Source organism: Cebus imitator, unplaced genomic scaffold, assembly GCF_001604975.1.
Source record: "Cebus imitator isolate Cc_AM_T3 unplaced genomic scaffold, Cebus_imitator-1.0 Scaffold54, whole genome shotgun sequence".
Lineage (NCBI taxonomy): Eukaryota > Metazoa > Chordata > Mammalia > Primates > Cebidae > Cebus > Cebus imitator.
The window spans coordinates 1,373,075-1,386,686 of record NW_016107369.1 but is presented as its reverse complement, the minus strand read 5'-3'; the positions used below and the strand labels follow the sequence as shown (position 1 = coordinate 1,386,686).

The 13,612-nt window shown below is 39.4% G+C and overlaps 1 protein-coding gene across 1 annotated transcript in view; it reads right to left on the bottom strand.

The window, feature by feature from the left end:
- SNW1 (SNW domain containing 1) overlaps window positions 1-13,612 on the bottom strand; it is a 41,607-nt gene that overhangs the window by 23,155 nt on the left and 4,840 nt on the right. The window contains exons 2-3 of the mRNA XM_017528532.2: window positions 12,879-13,032; window positions 8,551-8,712 (exon numbers count right to left, since the gene is read on the bottom strand). Coding sequence (XP_017384021.1) covers window positions 8,551-8,712; window positions 12,879-13,032 — 316 coding nt within the window. The remainder of the gene's footprint in view (window positions 1-8,550; window positions 8,713-12,878; window positions 13,033-13,612) is intronic.

Here is a 13,612-nt window from a genome sequence, read left to right as displayed (position 1 = left end):
TTTGAGACAGAGTCTTGCTCTGTCACCCAGGCTACAGTCAGTGGCGAAATCTCAGCTCACTAAAATCTCTGCCTCCCTGGTTCAAGAGATTCTCCTGCCTCAGCCTTCCAAGTAGCTGGGACTACAGGCACGTGCCACCAGGCCCGGGTAATTTTTGTTATTTTTTTTTAGTAGAGATGGGGTTTCGCCATATTGGCCAGGCTGGTCTCCAACTCCTGACCTCATAATTTGCCTGCCTCAGCCTCCCAAAGTGCTGAGGTTGCAGGCGTGAGCCACTGCGCCCAGCCTTGGGCAATCTTATTATTAAAGTATCTACTGGCCAGGTGTGGTAGATACTTTAATATCTACCACAACACAGTGGCTAACACAGTGAAACCCCGTCTACTAAAAAAATACAAAAATTAGCTGGCCGTGGTAGTTGGTGCCTGTAATCCCAGCTACTTGGGAGGCTGAGGCAGGAGAATCACTTGAACCCAGGACGAAGAGGTGGCAGTGAACAGAGATCGTGCCACTGCCTTCAGCCTGAGCAACAGAGCGAGATTCTGTCTCAAAAAAAAAAAAGCATCGCCTGTGCTTATAATAATGACTAGTCCAAAGGAGATATTCAATCAATTTTTTCTGTACAAACAAATATATAAATGAATTTTAGAGATGCTCTGTTACATGCTAAAGGTGTTTATAGGCTAGGAACAGTGACTCATGCCTGCAATCTCAGCACTTTGGAAAGCCAAGGTTGGAGTATAGCTTGAGCCCAGGAATTCGAGACCAGCCTGAGAAACATGGCAAGACCTCATCTCTATTTTAAAGATAAATGAATGAAAGAATGAATGAATAAACAAGTTAAGTTTATATTTTAGGTCCTACAGAACTTTCTATAAGCTACTGATTTCTCAGAAAAAAACTATCTCATGGCTATATGCTGAAATCTCCAGCTTGTTTTTCTCAGGAATGAGAAGAGGGATCAGGTAGGACAGCGTAAGATGTTTAGCACAAAACACATACTGCTGATATGTGAGCTATTAGTGTCACCATACTCTTGGAAGAGATCATAAAACTCACTCTATTGAAAAGAGTGAGGCTCAGTACATTAAGATCACATAGCTATTAACTGACCTCAAAAGTCTTATTTCTTTCCAGGATGGAAAAACTTATACAACCATAAGCTGAAAATTATATAACAACACTAGAAAAAAATACCAAGTCTATGAAGAGTTAATCATGAAGAGTTTATCACTTCTCCATAGCAATCGTTATAGGAAAGGATTCTAAGTAAACAGGTCCCTGGTAGTCATACATGTTCAACATAAAATGTGAATAGTAAATTTAGCATACAAGAATCATTTGCTGCTTCTTATTTGGGTATTCTTAAGTTAATAACCCTTCAAATGAGCATCAGTAAGATTTTAGCATCTCACAAGGCTGAGTGAAGGACATCTGAAGAGCAAGATTCCTCCACAGTAATTAACTATAAAAACCCCGATTTTTTTTTTTTTTAGACGATGTCTTGCTCTTGTTGCCCAGGCTAGAGTCCAGTAAGGCAATCTCAGCTCACTGCAACCTCAGCCTCCTGGGTTTAAGTGATTCCTCTGCCTCCGCCTCCTGAGAAGCTGGGATCACAGGTGCCTGCCACCACGCCTGGCCAATTTTTGTATTTTCAGTAGAGCCAGGGTTTCATCATGCTGCCCACTCTGGTCTTAAACTCCTGATCTCAGGCAATCCACCCACCTTGGCCTCTCAAAGTGCTGGGAATACAGGCGTGAGCCATCACACCCAGCCAAACCCCCAAATTTTTATAGTCTGAGAATTAAATGTGCTGAAGAAACTGAGTCCATTCTAGGAGGCAAAGGGGCTGGGGAGGGTAATCTGAAAAATACTATACTCTTGAAGGTATCAGAAGAACAAATAAGCTTTGTCAACAAGATAAAGCAGCAACTCATCTGTGAACAGATATTTTATTACAGATAACTAGCAAATAACTAGATTGACTGAAAGGATAAGCCTGTCAAAACGTTCACTATGTGAGATAGAAAGAAAACACTACCTACCTTAGCTAGTTTGTGAAATCATACAAATAAGATAACATACAATTTATTGTGGGGTCAGTTTAAAGTTGTTAGGGTTTTTTTGGGGTAATAACCTTGAAGGCATTTTTTAGGTCCAGTATGTATGCAACATTTCTTTTCTTTAAGAGACAGGGTTTCATTATGCCCAGGCCAATCTCAAACTCCTGGCCTCAATTGATCTTCCCACCTCAAGCATCTCAAAGTGTTGGAATTACGGGCATGAGCCACCGCACTTAGCCTGTATGTAATATTTCTTATATAACTATTTCAGAGGGAAAAATTCATACATCAAGCCCCTTATTTCAACATTTATTACTCAAATCATAATTAGGAAAAAAGCATTTGATTCTATGAAGATTTATGCTAAAAAACTTTTTCCTTCCCAATTTTGTATTACTAATAAGTCCTATACGCAGTACTTACTTCACATGTAGAGAGATCAATTGCCTTAGACTTGTCCTAGAATATTACATCTTAGAATCCTCACTGGTTCTTCTTACCTCTTATACCTAACAGCTAGCATTTTCCATTCTTACTCTTTCACTATTAATACTTCAATGAGAACTCCCTGGTTTCTGAAGAATACCAGACCTCTTTGAAGTAAATCAGATATCTTGGTCCAAATTCAGAAATTCAATAAACTGTTTAGTCTCTGGAATGATAACAAAATCTTTAAAATCCTATTTTGTACATTATACAGTTAATTTCTATTTCTTCTAAAACAGGAAAATCAGTGGTTGTCAAACAGGGCATCACTGCCACCTCTAACTCTTCTCTCCCAGGGCCTCCGTAAATGTGTGAGGTGTTTCTGGTTAAGACAATGGGGGTGGGATGGGGATACTACTGGCATTCATAGGTAGTGCCACTTATGCTAAACACTGTACAGTGCTGAAGACATTCTCAAACAATCAAGAAGTGCTCCCATAATGCCAAGTTACTCAATTAATGTTGAATTGTTCAATGCATTCCAAAACTTCATGCATGAATCTATCCACATCTAGAAAACAACAACAACAACAAAAAGATATAAACCTGAGAGTGGTACCAGTTTGGGATTCATTTCTAGTGGCTGCATTATAGACAAAAGGAACGATCTGGCCAGGCACAGTGGCTCATGCCTGTAATCCCAGCACTTTGGGAAGCTGAGGCAGGTGGATCACCTGAAGTTAGGAGTTTGACACCAGCCTGTCTGGCCAACATGGTGAAACCCTGTCTCTATTAAAAATACAAAAAAATTAGTTGGGCATGTTGGTGTGCACCTATAATCCCAGCTACTTGGGAGGCTGAGGCAGGAGAATCACTTAAACCTGGGAGGCAGAGGTTGCAGTGAGCCAAGATTGCCCCATTACACTCCAGTCTGGGCAACAGAGCAAGACTCGGTCTCAAAAAGAAAAAGAAAAAGAAGAAAGAAGGAAGAATGCTTTAGAGACCTTATTCGGCCAAGATACTAAAATCCAAAAATAAACAGTTCAGTATGAACAGTTCTACTCTATTTTGAATATAAAATAATCAAAATATAGACTGTGATTTAAATATCATTCCCTAGAAATCAGATAAAACTCTTGGTTTCCAGTCTTGAAATAGAATGCAAACGGACTAAAGCTGTATTTCATTCAAAATAACACAACCTGCCAACTCCAAATTATTGCCCTTAGATGTTGTTTTTTCCTATCAAATGGGACTGGAGAGGTAGCACGTACCAATAAAGAAGGGTGATTACCCCCAAGGAGAGATGCACCAAAACAAAGACAGCTGGCGTCAAGTGAAGGCCCCATGATATAGGGTTAAATTCCCAGCATATGTTCTCCACGTATAGGGACCGAATTTTCCTTTTGCAGGAGTGGACTATGCTTCCTCACTGGCTTCAGGAGAAGTGGTTTTGTGTTATACGATGAAAACCACTATTATTCACCGAAAAAACACTGGTGGATACCTATGTCTCAAGCTTTCAGGCAGTATGTAAGACATCAAAGAGGAAAATATAAATATATAATCCCTACCCTTAAAAACATTGTAGTCAAATGACATAGATTATGAGTGAACAGATAATTACAACAAAAGGTGATGATTGCTACGATAAACATTGGGAGTAGAGAAGAGGGACACTCACTCTAGCCAGGGAAGGTCCAGGATAACACCCTGGAATGGTGAAGAGTGAGCTAAGAATGGAAAGCAACAGAATTAAGTCAGACAACGAATAAGGGTAGAGCTTTCTAGGAAAAGGAGAATATCCATGGAAAGTCTAAAGAGAGAATGTGTCACATTAGGGGAACTACAAGTAGTTCCTCATGGCAAACATTTACAGGGAATGTTTGAAAGTTTTTTCTTAAAAAAAAAAAAAAAAAGATCGGGGTGGGGGGCAAAAAAAAAAGAAAGTTTTTTTCTTCTTGGCCAGACAGTGTCTCACGCCTGTAATCCCAGCACTTGGGGGAGGCCGAGGCAGGTGGACTGCTTGAGGTCAGGAGTTCGAGACCAGTCTAACCAACATGGTGAAACCATGTCTGTACTAAAAATACAAAAACTAGCCATGCCTGGTGGCAGGCACCTGTAAGTTCAGCTACTCAGAAGGCCGAAGCAGGAGAATTGCTTGAACTTGGGAGGCCAAGATCACCTTGCTGCACTCCAGCCTGGGTAACAAAGTGAGATTTTGTCTCAGGAAAAAAAAAAAAAAAAAAAAAAGAAAGGTTTTATCTTCTTAACAACCACCTTGGCTGGGTACGGTGGCACACAGCTATAATCCCAACACTCTGGGAGGCCAAGGCAGGCAGATCACTGGAGCTCAGGAGTTCGAGACCAGCCTGGGCAACATAGTGAAACCCCGTCACTACAAAAAATACAAAAATTAGCCAGGTGTGTGGTGGTGTGCACCTGTAGTCCCAAATACTCAGAAGACTGGGGTGGGAGGATCACTTGAGCTCAGGAGTTCAAGGCTGCAGTGAGTCGTTATTGCGCCACTGCACTCCAGCCTGGGTGACAGAGCAAGACTCTGTCTCAAAAACAAACAAAACACCTATAATGGTATTTATTTTATAGTGAAAATAGAATGGCTAAAACGGAACTGTTTATTTTTGGATTTCAGTATTCTGGTCATGAGAGCTGAGGCGAGGCTAGAAAAGTAAGTAAGGGGTCAGGCATGCCATAGCAGGTTAGTCCTTACCCTAAAGACTATGGAAGCCACAGCAAGATTTTAACTCTGCATACCTGTGTATATATATAATGAGAGAGAAAGATAAACAGACATGGATGCATTCGTTTATTCAGGCCAGCAAGACAAATGGCAAGCAGATGGATTCAGACTTGGCTGCAGTAAATCATGCAAGAAATGAAAATGGCCTGCACTAAGTATTAGAGAGGGGAATATACTCGAGAAGTGTTAAGGAAATAAGATAGTTCACAGTGACTAAACAGATGGAAGGTCTGAGGGAAACAAGAACTAGAATGATTACTAAGCAGAAAGAAGATATGGGCAGTACGTGTCACATGTGAAATTTGAACATCCTTTGAGCCAGTAAGTCCACATCTAAGAATTTTAAACAAATCCTCATGTTCAAAAAGATGTTTGTATGTGGATCTTGAATATACTTCTGTTTGTAAAACTAAAAACCACCAATGCTTAACAAAACCAGCAGATAACCACACCATGGAATCCTATACAGATTAATAAAAAAAAAATGGAGACCTATATGTACTAATAAAAATTGTCAAATAAATTAAAAAAAAAAAAAAGCAAGTCAAAGGAAGTTATGGGCATTAAAATTCCATTTGTTTACAAGTGTGTCTGTATTAGTAAAATGAGAATATACATAAATATCTAAATCCATAATAAAAATTTGGCATTATATACCTCACTCTAGTAACAGCAGTTACCTCTGGGAAGTAAAGTAGGAGAAAAGTGGGCAGTACTGTATATACTTATGATATATACTTATGGTATCTTTTACCATGACAATATATTATTTGTATAATTTAAAAAAATCAGTATAATAAAAGGGAAAAATGACTCCCAGGCTTTCAGCATAAACAATTAGGAAAATATCACTACCAGTTACAGAGTTAGAGAAATAGCAGGTAGATTAAGTGGAAAATTATGTATTTAGGTTTGGATTTGATTAAGTAGTACTTCAGGGAGATCTAGATACACTTGCCCTTGTGCCAGGAAGATATAAGGACCTACAGTGTAGCAGAGAATACTGGGCTGGAAACACAGATTCAACAGTCATCAGCATATGAGTGGCAAATAAATTACATTAAAGAGAATATGCTGTGTTCTTTGGTTAGACTCATGGAGTGAGAAAAAAAATGTGTAAAGAGAATGTGTTGTTAAAAAAAAAAGTGTTGGCCAGGCGCGGTGGCTCAAGCCTGTAATCCCAGCACTTTGGGAGGCCGAGGCGGGTGGATCATGAGGTCAAGAGATCGAGACCATCCTGGTCAACATGGTGAAACCCCATCTCTACTAAAAATACAAAACATTAGCTGGGCATGGTGGCACGTGCCTGTAATCCCAGCTACTGAGGAGGTTGAGGCAGGAGAATTGCCTGAACCCGGGATGCGGAGGTTGCGGTGAGCCGAGACTGCGCCATTGCACTCCAGCCTGGGTAACAAGAGTGAAACTCCGTCTTAAAAAAAAAAATGAGCTGGGCATGGTGATGCGTGCCTGTAGTCCCAGCTACCCAGGAGGCTGAGGTAGGAGAATCACCTCAGCCCAAGAGTTCAAGGTTGCAATGAGCTATGAGGGTGCCATGACACTACAATCTGAAAAAGAATAAACAAACAAATGACAAGAAAAACAAGCACATTCAACTGCTAACAGGAAAGAGCCATTACAAGAGGAGAGGTGTAGAACTGTTGAGAAGAATGACTAGCAGGTAAGGTTTACAGAGGAAGAGGGAAGGGATTGAGATCCAGAATATATATAGCAAGATTAGGTATAGATTCAGGTGCAGTGGCTCACGCCCATGATCCCAGCACTTTGCGGGGTGGAGGCAGGATGATTGCTTGAGCTCAGAAGTTCAAGATCAGCTTGAGCAACACAGGGAGATTTCACCTCTACAAAAAATAATAAATTAGCTGGGCATGGTAGTGCACACCTGTGGTCTCAGCTACTTGTGAGGCTGAGGTGGGAGGATTGTTTGAGCCCAGAATGTTGAGGCTTCAGTGAGTCGTGATCATGCCACTGCACTCCAGCCTGGGCAACAGGACAAGACTCTGTCTCAAAACAAAACAAAACAAACCAAACAAATAAAAAATAAAATAGGCTGGGCGTGGTGGCTCACGCCTGTAATCCAAGCACTTTGCAGGCCAATGCGGGTGGATCACCTGAGGTCGGGAGTTCAAGACCAGCCTGACCAACATGGTAAAACCCCATCTTTATTTTATTAAAAAATAATAATAATAAAAATAAAATAAAATAAGATTACGCTTAGACGGAAAAGGCATTTCATGCAGAAACAAAAGTAAAAGGAAAAAAAAAAAACAAGTGCAGGATAAAGAAAACTGACAATTTTCTTCCAATAATCTTCATATTCAAAGAGATGGAGGAGTCACTCACTAAGGATGAGATGGTATAAAAGAAGTAAGAATTAAAGTTTGGTGGGAGTACCAAGGGAGCTGAGCTGAAATAGGGGATATAAATCTGCATGATTGCATAACTGTTTTCCCCAAAAGCTCAGCAGCCATGATGCAGAAGCAAAGGATGAGTTGTTAGTGCTATTTTAGAGGGTAAATTGAATAAGTTTGGTCAGTGGAGAGAGAGGCAAATGATAGGTACTCAAAGCTCTCAAGTATTTTTCCAAACATCATCAGTTCTAAAGAAATCTTTTACTTCTATCTTGAGTATTTATTTACAAGAAAAAAAAAAAAACTAGGTCTTCTTAAAAATAGTTCCTTGGCCCTGAGTGTAGCTGTTCTGTGATGAGATTATTTTCAGCAAATTTTATTTTTGGCCTATGGATTACTTAGTAGCAGGGCCATCCTAAATCTGGATAGCAAATGCTAGTTTTGTACTTAATCTAGGGCAAAAGAAGTTTGTGTAATTTATTATATTCAAATGAACTATTAAAATAAATACCTAAGTACTCTCAGTACATGCAGGAAACCAGAAGACTATAGGAAAAATTAGAAGAAACTATAGGAGAAATTAAAAATTGATGGTAAGGCTCTGGGGTTGCAGATTTTAAAAAATTTACTGGCAGTTTTAGAATGCTACTAATTTAAAGTAACTGTTTTAAAATGTACTTTTTTTCCACCCTCAAAAACAGGGTCTTGCTCTGTCACCCAAAAAGAGTACAGTGGCTCGCTATATCCTCAAACTCTTGGGCTAAATCAAACCTCCTGCCTCTCCCAAGTAGCTGGGAATATAGGTACCAGCCACCATGGCCAGACGTTGTTACTTTTAACATAATTCAAACAGCAAGAGATTTATCATGTCCACAAAATTAAAAATTTTTCCTAAAATATTTATCATTAAGGGAAAACATGAGAGGAATACCTTGTCTTTTGACTGTCCTTGTCGAGCGATTGCATCATATTTAATTTTTCCTTCAGAATCCACCTGAATGGCCAGTGCATTCGACATTTTTTTCTTTCGTCCCATATCCAGTGGATACTGAGCCACATGGATCTCTGGAAAAGCACCTCCATCTCCAAAATCCTATACATTAGAAGCAGTTAAATAAAACAATTAATTGTCATTTGACATTCAAAATATATTCATTCATTCAGCAAATAATTATCAAGTCCTTAGTATTGCTAGATGTTAGAGATACAGCAGAGGTCTGTTGCGGAGTTTACATTCTAGTAGGCAAAGATATAAAAACACAATCTTTGGCTTGTGATAAGTACCATGAAGGTAATACAAAGACTGGGAAAAGGGGCTACTTTTGATAGGGTGGTTGGGACAGCCTTTGTGAAGAAGTAACTTGAGCTAAAGCCTGAATGATGAGAAAGCCGCCACGGGAAGATACATACACATATATATACACAAGGGAAGCATTTTCTAGACAGAGCAAATAGCCAGTGCAAAGGGCTTGCTGCAAGAATGAGCTTGGCATATTTTAGGAAACGAGAATTCAGTGGGGCTAACAGCTTACTGAGGACAGTAGAGCTTCAGGCACAAGTAACATGAGTGAAAAACACCAAATCATGAAGGAACTTACAGGCTACAGCAAGAAAATGTGGATTTTATATACACAGAAAGAAACTAAGCAAAATGATTGGAACAAAGCAAAATATATATGTATATATTTTAGTATATATATAATATTTTAGTGAGGAACAGGTAAAGCGACACTTAGGGCATAAATAGAAAGGATTTTTTCTTGGAATTAGATTTTATTAACATGATACCATTTATTCATTGTTATGTGAGAAGCAAATGAATACAATAGGAGCGATCTAGGAATGAGTTTACTACGTTTCTACTAGTGATTATATATAATTATTTAGGAGAGAAAACTGAGACTGCTAAAGTAGAACAAGCTAAATAAAGTTTGCTGATGAAATATTTTAACAAGGTTTATCAAACAAACATGAGGATCAAGTATAATTTTTAAGTAGCTTTAAAAAACTTAGTATTTGCTTAGTACACTTTAAACATGATTCATACTTGTATCTTAATCTTTGTAACTCTTTAACATCCTTGTATTTTACATGGAAATGTTCAGGTTTAGAAAAATTAAGTGGTTTTCCTAAGATCTCACAGGTAGCATATGTAGGACTTGAACCCAGATCTTCTGAGACTCCAAAAAGGTTTGTATTTTCTACTACTGTGAAATACCTTTCTTTTAGCTCAAACCAGCCAAATGAGTACTACTAAGAAATGATAGAAAACACAAATTAAAATTAATCATTTAGAGTGGGCTTGATGAAAAAAAAAAGCAAATACTCACTTTTACAAGACCTCTTTAAGAAATACTCCATTAGATCTAAGATCTGAGTTCCTAAGTACAATATGCTTATTTGCTAAAGAGCTGTCTGCAGTTTTTGAAAACCAAGAGAATAAAGATGAGAGACATTTTCTTGTAAACGAGAAAGAGTTAAAGCATTCCTAAGAAAAGTGCTTCCCGTACCCAGGCCATCAATCTGACACATGCTTGGATTTGCTAGAGTTTTTCAACTATAATAAGCACTTCAGAACTGTAGATGTAGCATTATGTGGTCATTAAGCTTGCCAGAAAATCACAGCTTTTACATTGAAAACTAGAACAAAATGCCTTCTTCCACAGAACATTCACTCCCCTCAAGAAGCATCCACAGCATTTCCAGATTAGCTGGCCATTTCAGCTTGATTTTCAAATAAAGTGTTCTGTTCCACCAGGATATACAAAACGACTGATAGTCAAGTAAGAATCTAAAAAGCTAAAAACAACCAAGAATCATAATACTGAAATGCATGGATGAGATTTCTTCTATTCTATTTAAGATGATGCCTGTTACCCCCATTGTGCAATCTATTGACAGATCAAATATTTATAATGCCTCAACAGAGACACTCAACTCATCTATAAGATGATGCCAATCACTACGTTTTTACCCCAGATAAGACTTCTTGATGATCTTTCATCTTGTTCTGCCTCCCACAAATTACACTATCAGAGAAAACAAAAGGACAAAAATCCCTTAATAACTGCAATATGATTGGCCTTCACACACCAGCATTCACAAGGACCAGAAAAAAGTTGACAAAAAAGCAACAAAGAAACCCACATGTGGTTTTTTTGGAATACTCAGGACAAGATATGATCTAGTTGGGTGTTCCTCTTATAAACTCTAATAAAAATAGAGTCTGGTAGCCAGGGGAATGACACATGGAAGAGATTGAGAATACAGATGGCTTCTGGTAGGGCTCTAAGCTACAACTTTCAATTCAATGAATACTATGATCACTAATTGAAGGCATGTGAAAAAAGGTGGAGCCCTTCATATTTGTAAAATTAAAATCATAACTACTAGGGACAGAAAAAAAGTGATGGGGTGATGGCTGGGTGTGGTAGCTCACACCTATAATCCCAGCACTTCGGAAGGCCAAGGCAGGAAGATCACTTGAGGTCAGGAGTCTGAGACCAGCCTGGTCAACATGGCAAAACTCTGCCTCTACTGAAAATACAAAAATTAGCCAGGTATGATGACACGTGTCTATACCCAGCTAGTTGGGACGCTGAGGCAGAAGAATCGCTTGAACCCAGGAGGAGGCTGCAGTGAGCCAAGATCGCACCCCTACACTCTAGCCTGGGTGACAGAGCAAGCCCTCGTCTCAAAAAAAAAGAAGAAGAAAAGTGATAAAATGAAAAGAACTAGGAATGGCATAGGCACTTCAGATTTTTAATAGGGCAAGTACATTCCTTGGGACATTAGGAAGCAAAATAGGCAGGAATCAGAATAATACTGGGAGAGAGAGAGAGAAGAAAAAGGCTTGATAAAAGTGGAGGAGGTCTTGAGGAGGCAAAATATTGGTCTCAAATGTTTGCTTTTCTCCCTAGTTAAGAAAGTGGTCAAGAATGGGAAGGCTGCCCTAGAACCAGGCAAAGGAATATGTATTAAATTAATGTAGGCTGGGCGCAGTAGCTCTTGCCTGTAATCCTAGCACTTTGCGAGGCTGAGGCAGGTGGATCACCTGAGATCAGGAGCGTTAGAACAGCCTGGCCAACAGGGTGAAACTCTGTCTCTACAAAATAATACAAAAAATTAGCCAGGCATGGTGGCAAGTGCCTGTAATCCCAGCTAGTCAGGAGGCTGACGCAGGAGAATCGCTTGAACCTGGGAGGTAGAGGTTGGAGTGAGCCAAGATCATGCCACTGCACTCTGACGGGCAACAGAGCAAGACTCCATCCTCCCCCGACAAAAAAATAAATAAAATTAATTAATTAATTAAAGTATTCTGAGTAATTATAATAGGTGCTGCCAGGGAAGCTTGTTCTTTTTTTTTTGAGACAGAATTTTGCTTTTGTTGCCCAGGCTACAGTGCAATGGCGCAATCTCGGCTCACTGTAATCTCTGCTTCCTGGGTTCAAGCGATTCTCCTGCCTCAGCCTCCTAGTAGCTGGGATTTCAAGGCATGCGCTACCAGGCCTAGCTAACTTTGTATTTTTAGTAGACATGGAGTTTTTCATGTTGGTCAGGTTGGTGTCAAACTCCCAACCTCAGGTGATTTGCTGCCTCACTCTCCCAAAGTGCTGGCATTACAGGCGTGAGCCACTGCACCCAGCCGGTTTGTTCTTTGGCAACAAGCTAGATGGAGAAGCCAGATGGTTCCTTCTCCCTCATTGCCTTCAAATTAACCAAATTTTGTCTTATACCCCTAAAAATATATTTAATCTATGTATCAGATATATATTAACATTCTCAAATCAAAGATGAGAAAACAAGTGACAAGAAAGAAATGAGCAAAGGAAGTGCTACTGGAGTTTTCCCTGAAGGAGAGTTGTCTCTTCAGGGTTATGTGGTATTATTGGAGGTAAGGAGGAACAGACCAAACATGAAATCCACTTTCATCTCTCTTATCTTTTACTTTAGATTATTTTCCATATGCTATAATTCCTGGATTAATAAAATGTTAGTTTTCTTGTAAACGTTTAATAGTTTGATATAGGAATAGACAAATGGTACAATTCTCTAGTGACCACAAAGCAGTGATAGATAACAGGCAAAAAGAATATGATATATCTTCTGAGGGAAATATACATCTTGAGAGCTCATAACCAGAATTTCTATCACACTGACATTCATAATCAGAGGTTCTAACATTTAAATTTATGTTATAGTGTGCTATAATAAATTTCAGCACAATTTAATAAATCTAAATTTAAGATCCACATGTACCTCTAATAACCGAGGTATCCAGCCTTTCCGATATCCGTACGGGGGAGGCTCTCTTCGGGAGGAAACCAATGAGGTCTGCCGTGATCTCTGGGATCTTGCCTTTTCTTCAGCCTCGAGCTGGTCCTGAGATAGCTGAGTAGGTGCAGGTAAAAAGCTATAAGCAAAGATAATAAAAGTCAGAAATTTTAAAAACTCTTATGTTTGGTCTGACCACTGCAACTTGGCCATCAGAGACAATTTTTCCTATAATGGTTTTCCTTTTCAGCAAAAGAGCAGACTTCTCAATAATTTATGGCAGTACTCAATACTAGTCATTTTATTATATGACTAAAGCAAATGATGTCCAGAAACAAAAATTAACAGGTATTTCACATAACAGACAAACTCAAGCATTTATGCTTCCATATTTCCTTTTTTTTTGAGACAGAGTCTCACTCTGTTGCCCAGGCTGGAGTACAGTAGTGCCATCTCTGCTCACTGCAACCTCCGCCTCCTGGGTTCAAGTGATTCTCCTGCCTTAGCCTCCCAAGTAGCCGGGACTATAGATGCCTACCACCACACCCAGCTAACTTTTGAAATTTTCGTAGAGGTGTGGTTTCAACATGTTGGCCAGGCTGGTCTCGAACTCCTGACCTCAACTGACCTGTCCACCTTGGCCTGCCAAAGTGCTGGGATTACAGGCTTGAGCCACCGTACCTGGCCATGCTTCCATTTATATATATATATATATATAT